General features: G+C 42.3%; 1 protein-coding gene across 2 annotated transcripts; it reads left to right on the forward strand.

Moving 5' to 3' along the window:
- Window positions 1-718: 718 nt before the first annotated feature.
- Window positions 719-26,911, forward strand: tfeb (transcription factor EB). 2 transcript variants are annotated; one of them, XM_030777114.1, is made up of 10 exons: window positions 719-927; window positions 9,720-9,812; window positions 14,998-15,266; window positions 18,094-18,363; window positions 19,218-19,310; window positions 22,654-22,771; window positions 23,214-23,270; window positions 23,804-23,879; window positions 24,198-24,345; window positions 24,583-26,911. In XM_030777114.1, exons 3-10 carry the CDS (start codon window positions 15,069-15,071, stop codon window positions 25,114-25,116), a joined length of 1,494 nt encoding a protein of 497 aa, XP_030632974.1. In that variant the 5' UTR covers window positions 719-927; window positions 9,720-9,812; window positions 14,998-15,068; the 3' UTR covers window positions 25,117-26,911. The 2 variants fall into 2 exon arrangements, with proteins under 2 accessions (XP_030632974.1, XP_030632975.1); XM_030777115.1 differs by lacking the exon at window positions 719-927 and having other exon boundaries at window positions 9,753-9,812; window positions 14,995-15,266.

Here is a 26,911-nt window from a genome sequence, read left to right on the forward strand (position 1 = left end):
TTTAAAGTTCTATATACTAACAGGGTCTGTTTAACATAACATGCCTGAGCAAGGCAATTTGTTGTATATGATGCCCATCTCTTGTGTGAAGGCAATGTCATTCTTCTTCTTATTATTATTATCGTTGTTGTTTTGACATTGTTGGTATTATTATTATTATTATTATTATTATTATTATTATTATAAAAAGTGTATACAATTGATCAGTTACATTGAAAGCAATTATGATAATCAGTGAAACTAAGTACTATTCGAATGCATTTTTAATTTGATTATAAAAAACCCCATCAAATAGAAATTCTGATTTCCAGCAATGCCTCCACGCATAGTATCCCATGCATGCCCTGGGAGTAGATGGCATTCTTTATGGTGAGGTAACAGTTTTAATGTCTGTAACAAGCGTTTGAACGCTCAGAAGCTAAAAAATATCAATCGCTGTTAGTACAGTCTGGTGAGTATGCGGTTTGGAAAACGTGATACAGTAGGGTTTTTCACTGTTTCTTCAACTTTATAGCCTAACAGAGAAAAATCCGCACGTTGTTCAGTGCACTCATATCAGGAGCGGGGTCTGACGCCAGTTTCAACAAACGCAGGACTCGAAATACATTTCCCATAATGCAGTATGCAAACGGTCATTGGTGACTACTGTCACAAGTGCATACAGGTGACCGGGGTGCGAAAAGGCACTCTGTAACATCACGGAGCGCAGAAAGAAAACAAAGTAGACTAGCTCTAGGAGTGCGTGAGCAACGCAGCTGCTGTGTTGAACTTATTGAGAAGTTGTGAGGGGGACTGTTTCTCAAAGTTTCATTTTCAAAAGAGCAACTGAGGAAGTGATACCAATGTGATTTTATTGCCGCATAAGCTGCACCGTGCCGCGCTCTCCCCAAACCTGGTAACAACAGTGTACTTTCTGACCTTCAGCGGGTAAGTGATAGCCTATAACGATGAACTTCAGTAGCTAAAAAAGTGCAAGTCAGTTTAAGGTGCACCTCTGGTCTACGTATTTTACCGGATGAGTGGTTTCGAAGTTAGAATAGATTATTGTGTAACATACACAATGAAACAGTTGTGACTTACCGTGAAAGTCAGCAAGAGAAAAGGGCGACACAAAACAAGAGACAGATTAAATGGACAAGGACGAATTTTGGTTTATGTTACACGATGCTATTATCGCTTAAGTAGCCTATGCAAAAATGTTCTTTCATCATAAATTAGCGACAACTATATTAAGTGTCAATATATTATTCATATATATTTATAGATATTTTATTTTCTTGTTTCTTATTATGATGATTAGTAAGATTAATCGCGCTGTCGTTCGCAATTCATGGATTCAAGATACTTCTTACATGTAGAAAGTTTTTTTTCATACCCCTTATGTAACGCGAACTTTGCTGGAAAGCTCAGGGCACAGACTAAATAGAACAGAGTATGTTTTGCCAGACCCCCTGACCAATGGCCGATCTTGCTCCAGCACAAGCTAGGCTACTCTATTTACATACAAGGTGTAAATATAACGTACAAGTTATTTTTATCAAAGGGTCACCATGGTCTGTGAAATTACTTCATAGACTAATCCGGTATTGAAGTAGTGGTGTTGTGTGCATAGTTGAGTTATGTCTTTATTTAATTATGAAAATAAGCTTGCATTTTGCTTTAAATCTCTTTCGACCTTGTGCATATTGACAATGTACTGACCAGCAGAAAGCCTGAATGTAAAATGAAACGTGATGGAGTCTTTTACTATGGATGATTAACCCCAAATTTGCAAGAGTACCAGTCTGCAAATAATATTTTTTTGAGGCGAAAGAAACCACAATTCTTTGTCATTAAGTGAAAGTTCCTAATACATACCAAGTTTGCAAAATTATGCACATAGCATCCGCTCCTCTTTTTCCTCATTCATATTCAGACCTCCTCATTGACTGACCAACAACAGAAAATGCTGATGATGCTCCATGAATGTAAACCACTATTCGCATTCATCCAAGCAAGAAAATATAAAATTACTTAGAGTTCAAGCAGCTGATAAGATCAGAGCTTAGGGGATTTGTCTCTCTGTTTGTTTATTGTTTATTTGTCATCCTTGTATTACTGGGCTGTGAATCGTACCAATGTGTACAAATTCTCAGGAGTCAGGCATAACCTGTGGCTAGTTCATTTGCTCACTCCAACAATTCAGGAAAAACAAATAGGTTCAAAGGTCATGTAAGGTCAGTCACTGGTCTTATTCAGGGGCGTTCAATTAATAGCCTTTCACCCCTGATACTTGAATTCTCTAATCAAAAATGCTCTTCTTATCAATTCTCCCTCAAGAAACTAAACCAGATGTTTAGGTTCCCTAATTAATCATCCAAGGAATCTTCTTCCGAGCATGTAGAAAACCATGACAATAAAGTAGCTTGCTTTAATGAAGATCCTCAACTCTTGCCATTTGGTTTCAATGCAGAACAATCAAACAAGTGAACAGCGCCGAAAGAGATCAGTGCTTCAAATGATTTTCTCTTTTATAACATTCGTGGGTTTATTTCATCGTTTCTTGTATCACCACAAGATGACAAACAATGCGGTGCCATAAAAAAATCCTGTCTTACTGGGGCCAATATCAGATACGCTACTGAGGATGGAAACATTCGTTTCTGTTCTTTGATTTGAAAGATAACTGCACAGTCCGATCATAGTTGTGGCAAGCCCCATTCTCTTCCATAACGCATTGAAAAGTTCGACTAGAGTTCAGGCGGCGCCTTAGGCATAGGGACTGGGCGATAGTCCTGTTTCTTTTTGATGTGCGTGAGTGACATAAATCAGATATCCATTGAGAGAAGAGTGTAGAAGGATATGAGGTGACTAAAGTGCGCTCAGCAGTGAGGACACTACGGTACACATCTGTTCACACTTGTTTATTTAAGCTTGGTTGTTTTTGGATTCTTTCCATTACGGTGACACCCACTGCCAAACAATTTAGTTGAACATAAACCACATCAGATTTGACTCTAAGTGTGAGTTTTCCTTAACTTTGGACAAGAGGGTTTGCTACCTTTTGCAGAGTGTTTTTGTTTAGTTGTGTAAGACTGCAGTTCGACGAAGTTATGACTTGCGTGCTTACGTGTAAGTTTTAATGAAGAAAAAGAGAAGTCTTAATATTAATGTTGATTTATTAATCAGTCTCTAAAATGCTTGCACTCCTTCAGTGAATCACCCTGCGTATCAGACCTTTAGGAAGCCTCCCTTTGCCTGGTCTGTATGTAGTCTTATGGACGCTTCTGTTAACATAGCCTTTTCCTGTTCAAATGCAAACTGATCTGCTTCCTCCGTAGTTGTCTGTGGCACTCTGAACCGATACTTGCAGCTGATGATGCGTGGAGAGAGCAGCGGGGCGTTTAATGCAACAGCTGTCCCCAAGAATGATGGAATTATTATTCACTGTGACAAAAGCAGAAAAAAGAAAAAGTCACAGGAGGACACTGACTAAAAACTGAAAACTCTCACTGATATATGATTGTGTGTGTGTGTGTGTGTGTGTGTGTGTGTGTGCGCGTGTGCCCGTTGGCATCAGGTTCCTTCTTTAATTAGGAGGTAATTAAACTGTTGTGGTTCAAACCAAGATACAGGGTGCAATCATTGTGAAACATTACAAACAGTTAGTCAAAAGCCTCAATATCTCCATTAATCCAGGATTGTTTGCGTAACAGGCGTAATTATGCTTTCTGACAGTTGTTGGAGTTGTCCTTAACTCATCATAGCTGAATGGGAAAACCTGACTATCTTGTTCCATAGCACACAGTACTACAATATCCTGTTTGGTGTGTGTGTCAGAGATATCTTCAGCCTCATTTGAGCTGCATTTTAGCACAAAAAGCTGTAATTAGTTAACTTGCTTGAAGTAAACAAAGCTAGTCATTGGACAGTTGTGACCCACTACTTACCTGACAGCCACTTTTATTGTTTATACCTGAAGAGCAGAGGACAGACGCTCTATATTCTTGCAAAGGATATGATTTATTAAGACCTGCGTCACTCTTGTAATGCCATATAGCAATTATTACCTAAAACTCCAAGACAAAGTCACTGTTTCACCTCTTTACAAGTGTATTTAGGCACATTCATTTTCATAACATTGTCAAAGACATTTGAATCTTGCTTTATGTGAATTTCTAAGAAACAGCGTTTGGGAAAATGTTGTACCTGCCAACCGGTCATCAACTTATACTTTTTTTTTTTTTTTTTTTTACAAAACTTTAATCCATTAACCTGAATTTGACAAGTTTGGGTTCAGTGTTTCTCAGTCTTACTAGTAAATATAGTCATCAATATGCCTGTTATCATCCATTTCTTCACGCTGAGTGATTGAAAGTGACTGAATATGTTTTATGGTGGGGTTGTGGGGGATGAGGCTAAAAGACTTTGCGTCTGCTGCCGATGCCAGGTGTCCAGGAAAAACATCCTGTGTTCCCTCTCATCTCTCTGCTCTTCTCCCTCTCTGCTCTTCCTCTAGATAGGCAACACTCTGATTTTCATGTACCCACAGCACTGGCCTCTATTCGCCGCTTAGCTCTCATTGTTCACTCCCGGAAAATGCTTCAGTGCTGAACGTGGTCACTGTTGCCTCTGTCTCTGTTTGCTGAATAAGTTCCTAAAGCATCTCATTCCTCTCCTTGTTCTTCTTGTCCATTTGTTTCTCACTGCAGATCCCTCTCTCTCTCTCTCTCTCTCCCTCTCTTTCTCTCTGCATGCGCACATGCCAGCTAGGCCAAAGGCTGGCATAGTTGTCATACCACAGAGTAGACGGCTCCCGGTCTCGGGCCTTTTCGCGCACTGAGCGGGGGAACGAGAGAGGGTGGTGGAATTCTAACGAAATGTCCTCGGAATCTTGCCCCGTACGTCAGTCAGTCAGTCAGTCAGTCAGTCAGTCATAGCCGCTCTGACAGTTACAGGCTGTGTTCTGTACCAGCTAGCGCCCCTTATCTCCCAGCTCATCTCCCGCAGTGGCTCTTACCACTCAGGGCTCATTCTCCAGCATTCTTCCATCCTCCTCTACTGAAAAAATGAACAATGCCGCAGAGCCGGTTCCCCACCTAACGTTCCTCTGCGTCGTTTCCCCCATCCATCAGTGTGAAAAAAATGTTACGGGGCTAAAAAAAAAAAAAAAAAAAAAAAAAAAAGATGGAATGGAAAAACAAGTATGGCTGTATTAATGCAATGACTACAAACTGGGTGGTATTAACCAACCGTGGCGTTCTTTGTGCTTATGTGGATTCAGAACTTTCCTGCTGTGCCTCCCCTTTGCATAGGCCATTGTCAAAAACACAACGACTTCTTGGTCATAAACTTTGCCTCCTACACAGGAGCCGATGCATTGGCCAGCAGTCAGGCAGCCGTACAGACCAATGAAAACCTAGTTTGTCTCAGCTCCTTCCCTCTGGACCAAAATAACACTGTAAATACATTGTTGTCTCAATTTAGTTTATTAAAATTGCCTGAGCATGAATGCACACAGAAGTTTATTGTTCTTGAAGATGCATGTCACTAAGCATTTTTAACAGGTCTTTGCTTATTCCCACTTGGTTCACTTTGTGCTCTTATAGATCATGTCAAAGGCCAAAGGCAGGCTCTTTGGATGAAAGGTCAGTGACAGTGTGGGCACTCACCAGCGATAATGTTTGAATACAAATGCAGAGGGTCGCTGGCCCTTTAATGCACTACATGCCCGTTTTTGGAACAAAAGATCAACAAAAACAAAGCTTTAGCTGTTTGGATTCAAAAGCTTGCACTGAACAGGAAACAATTTGAAACACAACAGAAAAGCTTAAAGACACCTTTTTTTTTTTTTTTTTCCAGGGGGGTTGGGCGGTTCAGGTTCAAAACATGGTAGAGAGAGTCTTTTGCCATTTGACCACGTCAGTATACAATGCTGTCTAATTAAAGTTGGCATAAATCAGTGACGCGCATGATGTCAGCTACAAGGTTAAGATAGTCACGTAATTGCAATGTTAATTTATTGTCATTGCTAGGACGTAAGGTGCTCTCAGGTCATTATGTCACTAGTCCGGAATGTTACTATCTTCCTTTGAAAGACTGAGCCAGTAATAAAATTAAATAACATCAGTAAAAAGGGACACTTCTAGGTTTTTCTGCAGTTTTGCTGTAAAGTAGGAGTGACTCAACAGTTAAACTGGGATTAGATATGTGCTACAGATTAGAGGTATAACATTTCACTCTATTTACGGGTTAGGTTTGTATCTTAGTTTTTGGACCATTATTTGGTTTGTGCCATGGTTTGGGTTGAAAGAAGATTGAACCAACTCAAAACTTGAGTTTTATTGTCTTTTTAAACAAATTTACACAAATTTAACAGAAAAGAACAAATGTAATAGATGCAGCAACAAAGCTCATCAAAAAATGAGAATGAAAGAAAACTAATCCTCAGTACAAAAGAGCAACAGTTATTCCAAGGCTCCTCTCCATGAAAATGAGTGGAAGAAATTGAAACATCAGCATATTTTAAGGTTCCTCATCAAGACAATGAGTGCAAGATTTCAATTATCATAAATGACTGCAAAATCAAAGTACTGCCACATAGGCTATTAGAATAAAGCAGGAAGGTCCTCGCTTTTGGGACTGTTGCTTAATTGTGCCATTTCAGCAAAAAAACAAAAAAACACGTGATTACTTCAAAATGATGACACACAGCCCTGGCCTTTTCAAATCAATGCATGGCTACTTCAATATGAGAAAAAAAAGAAAAGTCTGTTTACTTCATTCATGTGGAGTTATATGTTCTAATAAAGCATATATAATTTATGGTTTCAGTAATGACACTGTGTTTTTTTTTAGTTGTTGTCGTTGTTGTTATTTAAAATGGTTACTCGCTCTATATTGGCATTTAATTGTACGCCTCAGGTTAAGCACGGAGCATGTATGTTCTCACCGTGAGAGTCATACCAGCTTCAAATTATGATTAATGTTTTTTTTTATGATCAAAAGCACTGTTTTCTTATACGAGAAGTACGTATTTCCTGTGATTTTGCATCATGTTTAACAAAAACAAACAAAAAAGTATCCATAGTTACCATGAATCGAACCGAAGTCAACAGAACCAGAGATTTCAGTTTTAGCACGAAACGATTACATGCCCACTACAAATATATCCTGTCTTTCTTACCGGTTTTGGTGGGTAGGACAGTGAGAGGTGGATTGGTGGGTGTATGGGTTGAGAAGGGGGATAAACAGATGAATAGACAAACAGACAGAGAAACAGACAGGCATATGAGCACATAGATCCAAATGTCACCAAACCATGTCACAAGAATAACTTTAGTTGTTACACTTGTGACCTTAGACATCACAGGACGGCAGTGAGTCAGACGTCATGCAATACCATTTCTTGTAAACCATCTCTCACTTCCTCTTAAAATTACCCCTTCGGATCAAACTTATTTGTCTTTCTCTTTTAGTTTTATGGCTCTTCCGCTCTTGAAATTTGTAATGAGGACCGAGAGACTCTAATGGCTGAACTTCAAGAGGAGCCTCTGTATTGACTCTGCATATTCACATAACTTCAGTTGCTTGGAAACAATACAGTGCACGAGGAGCTCCAGCTGAATACCACTAGAGGGTACCAAAATGCTTTTTCTGCTTTTTACAATGCCGGAGAAAAAAAAAAAGCAATTAAGGATGCCATGCCTCACTACATGTGAGATTATTTATGGAAAGCTAGTGTCTAATTCTCGTTTGACTGTGCACTGGTGTGTGTTCTACTATGCTACCATACTCTGACCTATCTTGAATTCATCTCTTTAATATCTTCAGCACTGTCATGAGGGAGGAAGTTAACATTTAGCATAAGATCATCCAGCTGATGCAGCTCTCATTCTGAGCGTAATATTGTTGCAATGTCATCATTACACCGGACTGAAAAACACGACATGTCTCTTTTTTTTTTTTTTTTTTTTGAAGATTTGATTGAGTCCAGTCTATCACAGATTTAACTGCTTTAGAAGATTGGAAATGTGTGGTATCCCAGTGAAATTTTATCTGTCAACAGAAACTTCCTATGTTGCACCGACACCTAAATGCTCTCTGTATATGCAAGTGAAAAAACCGTTTAAACATTCACATGAACGCTGCATCTCTCCTTCTGCATTAGTCACTCATAGTACTCACGCTGCAACCTCCTACAAGTGTAGTACACACAGCACTCCCTCACAGACAGGGAAGAAGATTCCCTTTCTTGGCTAAGGGAATCAGTTGTTGGGGAAACTAAGAAGTCCTTGTTCCAGAAGAAGGCAGCCTGATGGCTTTGGGTTAATTTAGGGGAAGTGTAGGAGGAGGAAGAGGAAGAGGCCGTCTTGCTGCGGCAGAGACTGGACACAAAGCTTCATGACTAAGGGTTTCCCAGTGACAGTCTCTCTGTGAGTTGCCGTGGGTCACGAGCGAATGCGGTCCGGCCGAGCTCAGCCTTGACTGGTTTATAAGAGAGCAGTGTGCAAACATGAGGGACTCATTCTCCGATTTGCTCGCCTGTCGGGAGCTTACGCTCGCTATGGAGGGATGACATCTCAATGGGGATGGTTAATCACCTCTGACTCGTTTTTCTGTTCTTTTTGTAATCCTCTGTTGGTAGTCTACAGCCCGGTCACCTTTATTCTCTCTGGATAACGTACGTCCATGGATTTTTCTCTCTGGCATTGAGTGACTGCTGTTTGTGGTGGTGTTATAAATAAAAACAAATCAGTGATTCAGGAGTGAATCATAACCAAGAAAAAAACCTGATATAAAGGAACTGTACAGCTCTTGAATCCACCCTTTGTAGTAGAGGATGGTAAGTTGACAATAAGTACAATACGTTCACCATTTTTTTGAACATATATATATATATATATATAGATCATGTCAAAGTGTTATTGGACAAATGCGAGAGTGTCTCCAGTTTCATGTTTTCTACCTGTGTTGTGTGTACAGTTTTAAAATAGCGGTAATCTGGACGATATGAGGATGTGGCTGTTTTCTCTTATATTTTGGTAGCCAGTTATCAAACAGAACAGGAGGTTCGTATCTTTCAGGTCATATATTTACAGAGAGTGAGTCATTCTTTATTTATTTGTGTTGCTTCAATGATCTCGTCGTTAAGTCGAATTATATGAGGTTAAAGCCCCAGTCTCCGGCATGTGCTCTGACACTTTGGTGAAGTTGTAGAATTGCACTGTAAGCAAATCCAAAGTCCAGCGGAACCCTTACCCGCGCTTCAACATTTTATGCTTTCTTTAAAAAAAAAAAAAAAATCCTTGTATTGCGAATACGAGCAATAAAATATTTCTCAGAATCCAGAATAGATTCGTTTACCACGATGGTGATGTAAGCATTTGACACAGTTTTGCGGTTGAATGGAGGATTTTCTGTTCTGTTTCTCTCTGAGTGCTGCATTATCCATAGGGACTACAGAACCTGTTCAGTACTTCTGTCTCACACACAGAGGCTTACTATGATTTTAAATGGCTTTCCCAGTTGGATTGAGCACTATAAATAGGTTGTGGATTATTGTTGCATCGCACCTGTTACACTGTATATATAAACATGTGGTGTACTTATCCACCCTATCACTACCACTCTACCACCAAGACTTCTGCTTAAACCACCATCTCCTATGACTGTGTTTCTAGTCCACTTTGTAATGATGGATGACAACAATAATAGTCTTCTGTGTCTTTCTCTTCCAGTTTCTCAGTCCATCCTCAGCCATGTGCACAGAAATGTAGAGACCAGCGCGTGGAAGCCACCCAGATCACTTTCAGCACTTTCTACACAAAGAGGTAATTGTGGACTGTTCAGTGGCGAGATAAATAAATAAAGACATACAAGTGTGCAGAGTATGCCATTCTCTGGCTGTGTGAGTAGAGCACAGTAGAGCCGGGTCAGACCACAGGGGTACCACGCAGCCTGTACTCTGCTCTGTACAAGTCAAACCGTGCTCATTGGGTTTACAGGAGTATGTGACCCTGCAGCTTTGGAGAGCCCATAAAACCACTCGTATCGCCCGTTGGCATCAGTCAAAGTTCCCTTTTAGCTTTTTATAGTGCTCAGTCAAGAAAATGATTGTGTGATTTTTATTGGAGAACTGTTTGTTGTGATGGTATCAGATGAGTATATTATTTGATATAATAGGGTTCCTGTGCGCCGGAACATTGCAAACAAAAGGCGCTGGGTTCACTGAAACGGCAGGATTATATCATATGTCTCCGAGAGAGAGCCGACACACCGGTTCACTTGAGATATTCGAGGAATCCAGTCAGAAACAGATACACTTGGATGAACTAATACATCAGGCAGAAATAATAGTTAAGAGTCACGTGTACAAAATCATACAGGCAGCCATACAGCCACATTTAACGTTAAGACGTGCTGTCTAACAAAGTTCTTCACTTTTCACAGGGAATCCGATTGTTTTTTTTAGTGGACGATAAGATGATTGAATTCATTCTTGAATAGTTCTATGCTGTATGTCACATTTGCTCTTTAGTTCTTCAGCTGAACTCTTTCGGACTTGGCAGGTCTTAATAAACAAAACCCTGTTGGAGAGTGGCAATGAAAGCTACAGTAAGAACTTAGCATGACAGTGTATTATTACGGTCTGCTTTTGTTCTTTTCCAATATGAGTTGAAAACGTGAAACCCGCTGATCAACCACAAATCAGTTCTTTGTTATGGTGAGTGGGCATTGCAGAATCTGACCTCTTTACTGTAAAAGCAGAAGTTGTGTGTCTGAGATGCAACGTGATGCTTATTTTATTGGGAGTGTGAATGTTTTGGTGGATGTGAAGTTCTGCTCTGATGTGAGTTAGAGTGGGGCATGACTATATCAGCACATGATAACAGTATCATATGGGGGATTTTCATCATGGAACTTACAGTATAATTAAATATAAGTTCAAAAGTAATGGGGAAGAATGCACTGTATTGGCCCTCGCTCTCACATTTGGTTTTCGTTTTGAATGTTATTTGTTCATTCATTCATGGATATTCATCTAGTTCATCGTTCATATTCATCTGATTCATGAGTTTCTTTCATTTTCTGTAATGATCTCCAGTTTCTCTGATACATAGATGTAAAAATGTAGATTTGTGCCTGGGTAACACGAAACCTTGGATAAAATCCATTGGCTAGTATGAAACAATGAATCAGGTAGCAAATTTAGTAAGTAAGCAAATCTTTAGCCAGTGCCTGAGGACGACCGAGGCCAGACCCTGAACTCATGTCTGGGTTGGCTAGTTCTACTAGGAACAAGCTAAAATCTATTTAATAAGGGCTATTCATTTCATTGCCACTGTAGTTTAGTGGAAAATGCATGAATCAGTCTTACACTGCTTTTCTGTGAGTCCATAGAAAGAAGTGTATTTTGAGTAGATGCTCACTTGACAAGTGCATACATTGAAACTGGAGCCAAGAGAAGAAGTCGCTTTTCAGGTCTTGGAATGAAGATGGCCTTTTTTTCGTCTTTTTATTGGTCGGCAAGTTTCTCTGTCTCTGTGGAGGAGAGAGCTGTTTGTTAGCGTGAGACAAAAGAGGAAGGAACAGAGGTGTTGCAAAGACACATGCACGCAAGCGACGCACCCTCCGACCGAGAAACCGGCTTAAGTGATCCTCTTCTCTCTGGCTTTTATCGTGGAAGGTGATGATCCCACAGATACCGAATCCTCAGAACATGCCGACTAGCCCTGCTAGTACACGCAGAGTTCTCTGTGTGCTACACATGTCTCATACACATAGGCCTTGGCTTGGGTCACTCATTACCCTGGAGAACAGGGTGTCCCTGAAAAGAGGAACAGAAATTGAAGGGGTTATTTTGGTCCCGCTTGCCTCACAGCCATGCTACACAGGAGAGGGGGGGGGGGGGGGGGGGGGGGCCTAGGCAGAGTTGACCGGAGTACAGGGCATGGTATGTTCGTTGCTTGCCAGTGATAGAGGATTCTCAAGCTACATGTGCAACTAACCAAAGATTGTGTAAAAACTGAGACAAAAAATCCAGATTTCACACCGCAGTGTCATGATACAAATCGTGACCCTTTTCTTTTTTACCCTTAAGGCAATCACGGTTCAGAAGAGGTTCACTCTTTCTAGGATCATTGTTTCGTCTGAACAGCGTATGAGAAACAAACACAGTGAAGACTGTTCCTGTGCATCCCTCTCTACAGACAGTTTTTCTGGCTCATTTAGTTTCCGAATCAAACATCCTGTCGCGGCATTCGTGACACAGACTCTGTAAAGTGAGCCACAGCTCATCCGTGTCCTGGCATGGAAACGGCTCTCTGAGTTTTGACTTGCTGTTGTAGATTACCCACAATCCAGTTAACTGCAGCCCCAGATTTAGCAGCATTAAGCCCGCCTGTTAAAAGGCGCTCAACAGCTAAGCATGAGTGACTAAAAAAAAAAAAAAAAAAAAAAAAGAAATGCAGTCACTCTAGCACACTTGAATGATGATGTATCAGGCACTGTGAGAGAGACCTCTGTGTGTTTGTGTGTGCGTGTGTGATTGTGTGGTGGCTAACCCTTAACCTTCACCCGGTCCTCATCTTCCAATACCATGTCACATAATAAAGAGGGGCTTTTTTCCCCCTGCTTTGCCTTTGATGTGGAATTGCTGTGGTATAACAGGCTGTTCCCACAATGAGCCACTTTGTGAGCTAACGCTTTTGAGTGCACGCTGATGCAGTGCCGTGTATGCCTGGCATTTGATATGGGAGGTACGGGAGAACTTGCTTCAGCAAAACAGAGTTGTAAAAAAATAAGTGATGTATGTATTTGACAGTGTGTGTCTAACACAGGGTACATTAGGGGTATTAAGGACATGTGAAGGAATGCTAGTGCCTCACGCTTGCACAGAATGGAATCCCATAGGCAGGGAATTTTTTTTAGCAGTTTGGAGCCCGGAGCTAAACTGGTGTAAATTTGTCAGTTGTTGACGTCTTCTGAAGATGACACTACAAAACATGAGAGCCTGGCAAATCAGGAGCTGACGTCGTCCCCTATTCGAACTTTCGAACTGTTTGGTCATTTGTTTATCAAACAAAAAAAAAGATACTTGCAAACACTTAACCATTGTCGCTAAACCTTCACAATTCATATGGTCACGTACAAATAATTTCACGAAAGATTACTGAGAATTTTCCTCATGCACTGGGACTACGTTAATAATCTGTGTTAAATCCCTCTGTTGGCTAAGCCAGCTGTGTGGCCGCTGTTCCAGCACCAGCTCGTCCCAGAGCAGTGCTGCGTTGGAATAGAGTCAAGCTCTTTGCCAGGGCCACGGTGACAAAGCCACAGAGTGTCCACAGACCGGCCAGTCCCACAAAGCCGGCAGTGTGTGTTCCCCTCCGCCGCTGAAATGTACACTGTGGACGACATGCTGCTTCAGTACCATCTCAATAGGAGCTGCCTGTCTTATTGTACCTCCTGTACAATAAGCTTTTCTCTCAAACCAGCCCTTTTTCTCCACTGTTTTCTCCTCTTCTGCCCACAACCATATAAGGTGCCTGACACATGCTAGTGTTTGACAGTGGCGTGTATTATTGCACCTGTCTGCAGACATAAAACTAAAACCCAGATCTGACCGTAGGGTTTGATTATATTTCAGATATAGACAGTAAGAACAGCAGAGTCATGCCTGCGGTGCGTTAATTCTCTACAGAACAATGAAAAAAGGGAAGTCGTTGGTTAGGGACTCCCCAGGTTCCTATCTGAGACAGGGTGTGTGCTTTTTAGGTGCTGCTGTGAGGGAGGGGAGCAACGGGGCGAAAACGTTTGGGGGTGTTGCCCACACGGAAAGGCCACTCACATGAGCTTTCAAAACACGAGGGCCACATGACACTCACATGACTTCCTTAATCACAAGTCTTCGTTACGCTCCTCAACTCAGACATTTTTGGGCCGGTTTGTTGATACATTTGGTGCAATCTCTCTTCACCGTATCAGGGAAAAGACAACGGTGTTCAGTTTTGGGAGTGAGTGACAGATACTAAAGAGCCATCATTGTGACACAGTAGGACGCCTGGATGACATTTGTTTATAGGCCATGATATGACGCTTCATGTGACGACAAAACAGATAGTTAATTATAGGTTTACACTGTAAACAGATAGTTGTACAGTGTTATGTGTAATACTGTTGTACTATTGAATTTGACAGTTTTTCTGTCAGGTGAAGCGTCAAACACAGCAGCGTTATTTTCTCCCTGGCCCTATGGAACGACAGAAAGGTTGTGTTTTCATGTGTTATTACAAGAAGTAAACTGAACCCTCTGAGAAAGGCAATACAAGATGATGCTTTTTTGTTTGTTTGTTTGTTTGTTTGTTTTCTTTTGTTTTTGTGAAAAGGTTGTTTTCAAGGTAAATTCTGTCCATGTTTCACATGCACCGTTTACATTTCAGGTTAATTTGCTTCAGTCGGTTGTTTTTTTTCAGTTATTTTTTCTTTCTCGCTAATTCCTTACTCCCTCTCTCTCTCTCTCTCTCTCTCTCTCTCTCTCTCTCTCTCTCGTTCTCTCTCTCTCGTTCTCTCTCTCCCTCTCTCTCTCTCTCTCTCTCCCTCTCCCCCTCTCCCCCTCTCCCTGTCTCTCTCTCTCTCTCTCTCTCTCTCTCTCCCTCTCTCTCTCTCCCTCCCTCTCTCTCTCTCCCTCTCTCTCTCTCCCTCCCTCTCTCTCTCTCTCTCTCTCTCTCCCTCCCTCTCTCTCTCTCCCCCTCTCTCTCTCTCTCCCCCTCTCTCTCTCTCTCTCTCTCTCTCCGTCTCTCTCCCCCTCTCCCTCTCTCCCTCTCTCTCTCTCTCTCTCTCTCTCCGTCTCTCTCTCTCTCTCTCTCTCTCTCTCTCTCTCTCTCTCTCTCTCTCTCTCTCTCTCTCTCTCTCTGTCTCTCCGTCTCTCCCTCTCTGTCTCTCTCTCCCCCTCTCCCTCTCTCTCTCTCTCTCTCCCTCTCTCCGTCTCTGTCTCTATCTCTCTCTGTTCAGCAGCCTCTCCACCCTTCGGGCTGGACTGTGCCTCGGCTGCAGCCCGCCCACCGCGGCCCCCGCGCCCCCCAGCCATGGCGTCGCGGATAGGGCTGCGTCTGCAGCTCATGCGTGATCAGTTGCAGCAGGAAGAGCAGCGGGAGCGGCAACAGCAGGCCGCAGCGCTCCACTACATGCAACACCGCATGCCCGTTCCTACCACACCCTCACCTGCCATCAATGCCCCTGCACACTATCAACCTCCAATGCAGGTGCCTGTGGAGGTGTTAAAGGTAAGCATGCGCCCAAACACGCGTGAGTCCTGTGTCTTGTGCAAACAATAGATACATATAAGCCTAGATATGGGTATATCTTCCGTGTGTCAGTCATGCATTCGTGTCAGTCTTGACGAAATTGCCCCAGATGGTATGAGGGTTTTCCTGGTAATAGTAATTCTAGAAACTTGTGATCTGTGAGGATATCAGGACGTGGTGTAAGGGAGATTCCATGAAAACCGGAACAGCGTAAAGTTTGATTCAGTTCACACAGGAGGAAACTCATGGTTCACGTACCGTTTGTGCACACCTTTTAGGTTGTATAATCAAAGGGAGAAGGGCAGGGACGGAGCTGTTGGCGGAAATAGTTGAAAGAGATTTAACACTGATCCTTAATGGGAACTGCTCAAATCTCTACAAACTCCCCATTGCCTCTGATCAGAGCAATTTTTTGGGGGGGGGGGGCATAAAAGAGTTGCCTTCTTAATCCATTGGGTGATTTTGTGGGGTGGGCCACCATAGTGGTACTAACACAGCGAATAAGCCCCACGGAGCGTGCGTACCCCAAATTAGGAGGAATTAGAAAGCCGTGTAATCCCGTCACGTGTTGCTGTGGACAGCCCTCACTGACCACAGAAGCAAGAGTCTGGAGCCTAGACTTGGGCGTGCAGCATAGCAAAAAGGCTGGACGGACAGCGGCGGATTACAAAACTAGAGAAAGAAGCAGAGAAAGGAATATAAAAAGCAAAATGCGGTGGAACAGCATCCAGGTAGGAGTGAAAGAGTCATTGTTACACGTGTCCTGTCAAAGATAAGGCATATGAGAGGAGATAAGAAGTGTAAGTTACATCTCCCGTGTGAACCTTCAGAGAGATTCTCAGCGATCTTGTCAACAAATTGAAAGGAGCGAACTCGGTGTGTGTGTGTGTGTAAGCATATGGGGAAGGGTGAGCGTGATTGGGTTTCTGTTTGCCTTAAGAACTTTTTTTTTTTTTCCTTCTTATTTTGAGAATAGAATTTTCAGAGTTCTGTTGTCTCGACGTTGTACTAAATATGCTTCTTACCTCACTTTTTTTTTTCTTTCTACCTATTCATATACACCGATGATGTGCTATGTTTTTATTATGACAAAGAATGACTTGACATATCAAAAATAATTATGATATCAGTGTTATCCCCACTCATCCACAGCAGTGTTTTCGCTCCCACTTTTAAACACCGTCAGCAGTTCAAGCTCTCATAACATGAAACTCCTCACATCTGCTAGAATTGGCGTACACTTGCTTCAGTGCAGGATTTGAGTTACAGATCTGATATCCAGATGTTTTTAGATTTAGATGACGAAGACAAAATTCCACTAATAGAAATGTCTTGTCATTAAACCTCAGTCTTGACATGCTGGTAGTCTTATGAAATACTCAGTGGAAATTTAGACTTGGTGTCTACAGACAGAAGCAGGTCCTTTTTTTTTTTTTTTTGCCCTCCTGAAGAAGACAAGAGAGATTACATCAAAGGTTTTTATTATCTCTTCAGTCGCTTGCACAACAACTTTGATTTCATCAGTGAGGGAGCAGACGCATATTTCTTTGCTTGTTTTTTGACAAGACTGTAGAATCAGACTGAAATGACTGAATGTATTTAGATCTTGAGTGGTAAGAAGTTATCTCGGACTGAGTCTTCAATGACAACGCAGCCTTGACCAAAAGCTGCAGCCAGACCCGGTGAGATATCCAGACACAAAAGGACTTAACGGGTGATGTGGAAGCGTTGTGACTTATGCAACTTTACAGTCAGCGGTGAGTCACCATGGTAGGGTCCACTCGGTTCAGCACACAGCAAGCCTGTCTCCTGTTTCGGAGAGGGTACTGGCATTTACCGAACTGTTTACTCACCCCGTCAGGCCTCTGTTCACTAATATGTGATCAAGCAAAAGGGTGGTATGAGGCACGGTGCCAAGAGACAGTCCACACTGGCCTTCTGTAGTTTCAGCCCCCGAGAGTTTCCGCCAACTGCCTCTGCTCACCCTGTCCTTCACAGTGCCTTTTTGGAATCATTTATCATCGGAGTGGAAATACTCTTCCCGAATGTGTCTTCAGTTTAACACCTTCATGCCTTCTCAAATTATACCTCTCAGCAAAAGCATTATGATCCCGTTTCAAAGACTGCTTTTTGTCGCTTTTCCTTTTAAGGGGATCTGATTGATTTGATGAGTTGAATAGATAGATTTAGGAAAATGGGAAGTCAGATTTTAAAGCCTGCTGTAGTAACAAGCAGATGTTGTTCACGGCCTTAAAAGTGTAAGGGATGTGTATCTAATTGCTTAGGAATGCTGTACTGCATGTCTGAATATGTAAGAGAAAGTTAGTAAGTAGTTATTTTACAGTGATGTTTCTATTTTTATATTGATACATTTTTTCCCCCCAAAACTTTTCAGTGTAACATATCAAGCAAATACAAAAACAAATATGATATTGAGACTTGACAACGCTGTGATGTGGATTCATAAGAAGCCAGCTTTGAAGTGGAGGAATGAGGCAAATCCGGCTAGTCATCTCTTTACACCTAGATGCCTAAGGGATTTAGAGCAACCCCGCAAGGCCTCTCTGTCCCCATTGTTTCCCTCTCATGCCCGCCACTCAACTCCGAACTTACATAAGCTTCTGCCTGGATCTCAGCAGTCCACCCAAACAAAAACAAAAATGCCTCTCAGACTGCATATTACGGAGTATTTACATTGCGCCAGATAATACTTATCGGATATATACCATGTAAACACTTTAAGATGCCATCAGATGTGTGGTGTTTCATACCTCCTCATCTAAGTTCATCCCTTTCCTACTGTCAGGTACAAACCCATTTGGAAAACCCTACTGACTACCACATCCGCCAGTCCCAGCGACAGCAGGTCAAAGAATACCTCTCTACCACCTATGCCACCAAGCAGGCGGTGCATGCGGCGGCAGGTGTAGTACCACCCTCTCCGCCCACCATGGCACAGACTCAGTCTGCTCCTCAACCTCGCATACGCACTGATCAGCTCATGACCTCCTCTGGAAACAGCGCCCCCAACAGTCCGATGGCCATGCTCAACATTGGCTCCAGTCACGAGAATGAGGTACACCAGCAGTTCTCTGCACTGACTTCTCATTTATTCGATATCCATTCCAGCACCGTTCTTCAGATCTTTTAAGAACGTCCTTGTGCAAGTATTTGCAATAATGCTGTGAATATGCCATTTAGAGGAGACTGATGATATTACAACGCTAATATGGCATAATTTGATTTATGCGTATGGAAAGTGTAAAGTATGTCACTGGAGAGATGAGTGATCTCATCACATTATGTACCATGTAATAACTTACCGTGATGGTCTTTTAGGAATTGTACATTAACTCAATAGAATCCTAAGTTGCATCCTGAGCCCTGTGTGAGCTCATTTTTGCCCTTTTTTATGCTGTATTCATTGACTTTCCCTACTTCACAGTTCACTGAATTCAAGATGTCCTTACTTGTGTTCAACTTGTTATTTTTCTTGACACTGTCTTGAATCTGAGGTACAGTGAATAGTAAACTCCAGTGCATACCCAAAGGTCAGGGAGCTAGCTAACTTAAGTCTTTTTTTCATTGGAGTTTAAGTGGCCAATTACAGTTATGGTGGTGTAATTAGAGATTAAAGAGTGACAGGAGCCCAGTAGACACTGGAGAGACCTTTTGAACTGTACGGACTTTGGTCCCTGTCTCTTACAGTTGATGTCTGTGAGAAGACAAGCTCCTTGTGTGACAGCAAAACTCACTTTCACAGAAAAGAAACAAATTTAGTCCACAATCTTTTAAAAGACATGGAATGTTCAGTGGAAATAAAGAAATGTAAAAGCGAACTTTTGAATCATGATTCATTTGTAGAGGTATAAAGAAGTGATTTCTGTTTTTTTTTCTTGTTTTAATTTTAATTTAACTTGTTTTGAACAGATGGATGAGGTTATTGATGACATAATCAGCCTGCAATCAAGTTATGATGACATACATGCCTATATTGACCCCGTGGGGCAAATCCCAAACACTGTAAGTAATACTTGTTGTCACAACATACTCTAAACGCTACACGAGTTTGACCTTTTCAAGCTTTTTTCTGTTTCTGATTAATGCAAAGTAGTCATCGAAGGTAAGTGGAAAATTTGGTGATTCAACCCTTCATCATTCATCCCACTCTGCATTGCCATCCCTCAAAAGACCTTTTTTAGGGCCTTCAGTCCCCAGTCTGACTCAAAGAGACAATTATACCAAGTCATTGGTCGAGTAGTTTTTATCAGACCCATAGAGAAGAAAAGAGCTTTGTTTTGAGCTTCAAAATAATTTGCTAATTTTAGTATAGCCGCCCCCCCCCCCCCCCAATCTTAGAACTGTGATGTAATGCTGTTTTTACCACTGGAGACTTCAAAACAACTTATTTTCTATTCAGGCTAGAGGCCTATGGCTTATGGGTATTTTTCCCCTGATTTAATGGATAACTGCTTATCCATTATTGAAATGAAGAAGGTCTCTGCTTCATCTTACACGCCCCAGGGGCCATTTTTGCTTGTCTTTAAGTATTTAAAATAACTAATTGACTTCAATTATTGATGCGCAATGTTCAAGGCTTCAGGAACAGGCAAGAAATTCCTGTCCAAAAACATCTTTGTTTTGCAGGCTAACCCTTAGCACGGATGCACAGCGCTTTTGTATTTAGAGTAACTGCTCAACATTAACAATTAAGCCACATCCAGTTAGAGTTCAACTTGTTTACAAGGCATTTTGTGAGGGGGGGGGGGGGGGCATCGGGAAGAAGGGGAAAACAAGGCTGAAAGTCCAGTTAGGGGAAAGTTCACTGTTTAACTCTTAGGAGAGAGTAGAAGAGGGCAGGTCTTGGGCTTCTTGAGGTTAGTCTCTCTCTTGAGAGCTCAGGGAACGGTGCAGGAAGCCAAGGGCAAAGCAGCAAACGCTACCAAGCAACTCTTGATAGATTCAACCGGCCGGCATGAAGGAAATGAACAAAACCTACGCCATCGTGGAGGTGATTGACGGGGAGAAAATCAAGCTGGTAAGAGCAGAGCGTTTTCAGCGCCGCGTCTCCGCAGGGCAAGGCCGGGCAGGGGAAGGAAGGGAGGGAGGGAGGCAGAAAGGGAGGGAGGTTTTTTTTAACTTGCAGCCGCTGGCTACTTATTAGGCACAGCTTTGCCTGGGGGGCTGCAGAGTCGCTTTGATTTTTGATGCGTATCACGCCAAGTCAAGTTCCAACCATGGATACGCTTCACCATTAGAAAAATTACCCGCAAATGCCACAGGCACTAAAAATTTGTTTATAACCTCTTTTGTCACACACACACATTTTTGCCCTAGCTCCCTGTGGCCTCCCTGTTGAGTTTGTGGGGAATGGGGTGTGTGAGATTCGCCGTCTGGCCTTTCAAGAGCTGTTTGTTTAAGAAAAGCGCAGGCTTGAGAAATTTCAGCGGAATTCCATACCCTGTTGTTTCTCTGTCTCTCTCCATTTACCTGTTTTGTTACTGTACTTTGTGTACTTTCTATTCAGCAGTACATCACAGTGTGAATTGATTAGTTTTTCTTATTGATCAGTGGCCCAAGACATTGTTTCTCCTCGTTAGGATTGATCTGTGGTCAAAAATGCTCTTTAGGATACCTGAGTTCTCCGAATTGAGTGAACGGTTCTCTGTATGTTATACTGAATCGGAGGCGGACATGGGGGATGGAGGTCATTCTAACGTAGCTGCTGTCAGAAGATGTTATGGGTAAACAGTTTATCCAGGTATTTCGTTTTTATACAGCAGAGTGAAACTGCTAAAGCCGTTACCTTTTTCAAAATGAGCAATCTATGAAGATTTTCCTTCTTAGAGATAGTTTTAGTTTTTTCCCCCTTTACCTTCTGAAACTAAGATTTCCTTTAATGAATGGAATTGGTGTACTCATCCGTGCAGAGATTAAAGTCACACATGCCCTGGAAACCTTTTAATCTGAGTGTGAAAAGGGGAAAATCATGAGAACTGTGTGTTTTGAATTCTCTACATACCTGACCTGGGTTTAGATTATGTGTATGGAGACCCTGTGTGCATGTGTTTGTGTGTGTATGTATGTGTCTCTGTGTGCATATGTATGTGTGTGACGGGAGGGGGCTTTGGGGGGGGGGGGGGGGGGGGTTGCAGGGTTAAGAGGCCAACACAGTCACGCTGCTCACTCAGTTGTGTGATCCATGCCTTGTAGAGAAGTCCCGACCTTGGACTAGAGCTGGACTAGGGCTCTGGGGCTTGATCTGGAGACTGTCTGAATTCTACGCACATAAACAGGAGAGCAAGACCATAAACACTTTACACTCTTTTTAGAAGCTACAGTTTTTATATGTATATGCATGTGTATTTCATCAAAGTAGCCAAAAATCTTCATCAAAGAGAAGGCATTGCTCTGCATCTTTGATAACCTTCTCGCAATCGTTCACTATTTTTGAATGGCAGAAATATTTATAGTGTGAAATCGTAATTGAAATAAAAGTTTTGGTCAGGGATATCTTTTTTTGTTTGTTTGTTTCCTCGTTATATGGTTTTAAATGGCGATTTGTGTTTGTTTGGCTTTGTGCTCCTCAGTAGTCACCCCGATAAGGTATCTTAGGTCTTTGATAGCATGCTTATCTGTCAAGGCTCATTAAGAGCCAAAGGCAGGCATGTTCACAATTATGGTGAGACATTGAGATGGAGTAAAAGATATAGTGCATATAAAACTATAAAGAGGCTGATAAGAGATTACATGATAGTCAATCATTTCTCTCTCCCCAGAAGCAAGCTAGGAGTGTGATATTTGGTTTTTATCTGCACAGTATCTCTCACTTTACGGCCCTTCATGGCTGTTATACACTCTGTGTTTATCAGGCTTCCTGTCGTTGTGATGATTTACCAGGGTTACGCCGAATATGGCTCCATAAAAATCCCGTTAGCAAGACAAACTGCTTGAATCCTCTCCGCATTTTGCACCCTGGTTATTTTCTAATGCACTGAAGCTCAGAGAACAACGTCATCATCGATTGTGTGTCAGTGTTTTCTTTTCTTTTCTTTTCTTTGTTTTGTCTTTTCAGTGTCGCTTATTTATTTACTGAAAATGTGGTGTGAAAGAAATCTGACAGAATTTGAGAATTTCTCCTACCTTCCAAATATGAGTTACAAACATTGATATATTTGATACTTACTTTTTCAAATTGCAACCACACAAACTTTGCATGATTGCTCACTGAGAGCTCTGTCAACAGACTGTGGTTGGCTTACTTTCTAACGTCTGTTCTACTCTGTGTGTGTGTGTGTGTGTGTGTGTGTGTGTGTGTGTGTGTGCGTGTGCTCTGTGTGTGCGTGTGTGTGCATTTGTGCCACAGCTCCCCCTGTCCAGTAGCCACATGGACGTGTACACTGGCCCAGGCATGTCTGGCCCTACCATCGCCATGACGAGCAACTCCTGCCCTGCTAACCTGGCCATAAAGAGAGAACTGTCAGGTAGAAACAATCACAGCTGAAACCTAAAGATTACACTGAGAACATCCCTATCACATCCTCACACTCTCAGTCCCAGCAGACACACACACTGCTCACACACTGCTCTGCCGCTCCCTCACTCTGAATGAAAAACCAGCTGCAGACGGGTAAACAGTGTTGTTTGTTTGTAGAGTTGTTTGTAAGCAAATAGTATAGATAATGACAGGGTGTCAACCTCAGTTGGTTAGCTTCAGCAACATTACTATCCTGCCTCAGCACTTAATGCAACTTGGCCTCAGCCAAGGGTCACTTTTAGTGTCTGTGTGACAGGATTCTTGATTTTCAAGTGTCATGTAGTTTTGAGCCAACATTTTACTACCACTTCAACAGCTCATGCAAATTTCAAGTTGTTTGGAGTTGTTGCGTTGGCACTGTTAATTGAGCTCATTCTGTGTTTGTCAAGATGCAGAAGCTCGTGCATTGGCGAAGGAAAGACAGAAGAAAGATAACCACAACCTGAGTAAGTGTGCAATTTTCTCTCTCTCTCATTCTTTCTCTCTTTTTACAACCTTAACCAGTTAAAAGTACACCAGCTCCACTTTCACCCTGCCGTTTACACCCCCCCCCCCCCCCCCACCTCTCCGGGCAATTTCAGCTGACACAACGCATCACTTTGGTGTATCGTTAACCCGGGCCATTTCTGCTGCACCGGCATTAAATTTTAATTGCCTGTGACAATTCACAGGTAGTGTAAGAGCACAATAAGTGTCAGGAATGTTGCTGCATTGTCACCTCAATGCTCCCATCCGGATAACGGCGAGGCTCTCCACCCGTCCGCCGCTGTTTATTTAGAATTGTTCAGCTGCGTATGAAGCTGGGTGTTATATGCAAAGTGAACCCAATGTAAAACCAGGGATGAATCAAGTGCACGATATTGGACATATTCAGTGATATGCCTGTTCATAAGTAAATATCCCTGTGCTTGGAGAACAGTGAAGGTGTATGTTGCTACTGCTTGTTTTTTACCATACTTTCTTTTCTTTTGCTTTTCAGTTGAAAGGAGAAGAAGGTTCAACATCAATGACCGTATCAAAGAGCTTGGCACCATGATTCCTAAAACCAATGACCTGTAAGTCAGCATAAGCCTTGCCACACCTCTAAAGAATGAATGGCACCCTATTCAGCTCCGCTTTACCATGTACACATAATGAATACCACTGAAATACCATAAGTGATTTATATCGCAGAAGTTTACAATATCATATCGGATTCATTCTTAAGAGAATTAAGAGATAAGGAAAGGAACCATGTAAGAGGCTTATGGAGACCATTTTAAAACTATTTCTGTTATCTGTGAGAACTTCAAATGTGCTACCAAACATTCTGTATCTACAGTTTGTCACAGAGGTTTTTTTTTTTTTTTTGTCTTTCCTGTTTTGCCACTCAGTGATGTCCGCTGGAATAAAGGTACCATTCTGAGGGCTTCTGTAGAGTATATCAAGCGCATGCAGAAGGACATCCAGAGGACTCGAGAGGTAGAGAACAATTTTAAGAGAATGGAGATGGCCAACAAACAGCTGTGGCTGCGCATCCAGGTATGCTGTGAATGTCAGGATTCATCACCAGTCAAATGGAAAAATAAATCAGTTTTTGCTAGTATGACAATGATATAAACTCCAAAGAGCCCTCGGTCTTACATTGCATACGAATTTTTGATTTTTTTTTTTTTTTTTTAATGATCTAATTGCATCCAATCCTGTGATATCATTGTATCTGAACCATGTCAAAGAAACGCTCATTCATGTTTGTGTTTTTTTTGGTTTTTTTTACAGGAGTTGGAGATGCAGGCCAGGCTGCACGGCCTGCCCAGTAATTCTCCGTCAGGTCTGAACTGTGCTGAACTTCTAAACCCTTTCGTGAAGCAGGAGAACAGCCCAGAGGAGAACCACCACGTACATCACGGCCATCACCTTCACTCCCAGCATCAGCAGCAGCAGCAGCAGCAGCAGCAGGGCCAGCCTCAGCAGCCCAGAGGCCTGCCCCCGCTACCCCAGCACCTCCACCCCCAGCCTCCTCTGCAGTACCCAGCGGTGGGTAGCTCCCAGCACTTTGACTTTGCCCAGTCGCTAGACTTGTGCGACAGCGGCGTGGTGGGCTACCCGGATGGCATGGGGGGTCTGGGAGATCATCTGGGCCATCTAGGAGGACCTCCGCCAGGGAAGAAGAACGAGCTGGGCTTCATGCTGATGGACGAAGCGCTGTCGCCCCTCGGAGGAGACCCGCTGCTCTCCGCCATGTCCCCAGAGGCATCCGTGGACAGCAGCCGCCGTAGCAGCTTCAGCATAGAGGACTCAGACATACTGTGACCTCTCGCTCTCTCCCCGACTAGCTCTCACTGTATATTCCCACATGTGCATACAAACACACACACACACATGCATGCGCACACACACACACACACACACATACACACACACCCCTATACACTCACTGAAAATCTAAGGGCAGAATATATCACGACCTCTCTTGCAGCCTATTTGTTTCAGCACTAGGCAGGTGACAAGGCAGATTTGACAAATGCAAACACACATACACACAGATACATACACGTCTCCGTTAAGACAAATAGAACTCTGGTAGACTTAAATACTTTCCCTGTCTCATTTCAGGTTTATAGAGAGAGCACACTTGACCCAGAAGTCTGTACACAGACAGAAACTTACACAACTGCACAAAAGGGCTATACCTGCAACATGCACACACTATAGCACACATCAATACCCTATGACAACATATGTTTGATTATACCGGAATATTGTTTGTGTGAGGACTTGAAATATCCTTCAAGCCTTGCCTCTAGTCTATCTATATGTGTCTATACACAAACACAGACACGCAGCACACAACGCTTTTTCACTCACCGGCATTTGTGCCTCAAAATTGACAGAGGGGGGTTCCTGCTCTGAGAAGGGAAACGGTATCTGCCCCAGCTGTAGCATCGCCCACGATACCCCTTGCATTAACAGTATCTGTCAGATCCACATTCGGATATGTAAATATCAGTGATGCTTAGCTCTGCCTCCTGTAGCCCTCGCCTTAACTTTTCAGCAGAAGCACTCCGCCTTGTCTGGCCGCTGAAGCAGACATCCTAGAGGGAAGCTAGTGAATAACCCAAAGGCATTTTCTCTTCCAGCCAAAAATACAGAAGTCATCAGTTGACTGCGCCAAATACAGACAGAATCAGAACGAGTCAAACCGGAAGACGTCACGTTTGTTGATCACATGGTACTGTAATGTAGATCTTGGGTGACAGCTGGTTAAACCCAATGACACATTCTGATCACTCAGGTGTTGGCTTCCCCAAACAGGAAGCGGCCTCCAAAAACTCGTATAAGGAAGCGATAGACCTGCCAAATTGCCTCATTTTGATTGTCTGTGCCAGTCTTGATCTAAGGCTTGTGTGGTTTAGCCAGGCAGTCAGGAAGCCTGACCAGGTACTACTGTAGCATTGTACTCCATAAAGATAGAATAGCCGCCCATTGCATAACTTAAACAGTAACAGTCTGTCGCATTGCTTATAGAGAAGGCAGTTTTCCTCAGGGCCAGGTACTTTAGTGTGCCCTGTAGCCAAGGTCAGATCAGCTCTTTGAAGCATACACTCCAAAGTTCACTTGTCAAAGTCTGTGGGTTTAATCAGTCAAACAACTAGTCTCACAACTCAATTACATACGCTATTCAAAAGTTGATGTATCAAAGTTGAATTTGATATGGCTTTTAAACTGTATGCAAAGAAAGCAGAAAAATGATGAAGGTGAAGATATATGTATTCTTTACAGTGGATTGTCATTTTGTTATGTCCCAAAGCACTGGAGAGAAAAAAACAAAAAAACAAAACAAAACAAAAAAAAAAAAGTCTTTTAAGTTGAATGACTTTATATAAAACATTTTATGAACTGAGTTTTCTTTCAGATGTTTTATGCCTCTAAGCCACTTAAATGTATTTTGTATTTGTCCTTTATATTTTATTTCATCTACCAAAATGACATTTTCTAGTAGCACAGAGCCATTTATGAAAGTATGAAAATATTTAAACCACTGGCCTTGTGATACACTGCTGGTGAAGAGCCATATTATATATTCTCCTTTCATGTAAACCATCAT

The sequence above is a fragment of the Chanos chanos genome, chromosome 6 (assembly GCF_902362185.1).
Source record: "Chanos chanos chromosome 6, fChaCha1.1, whole genome shotgun sequence".
Lineage (NCBI taxonomy): Eukaryota > Metazoa > Chordata > Actinopteri > Gonorynchiformes > Chanidae > Chanos > Chanos chanos.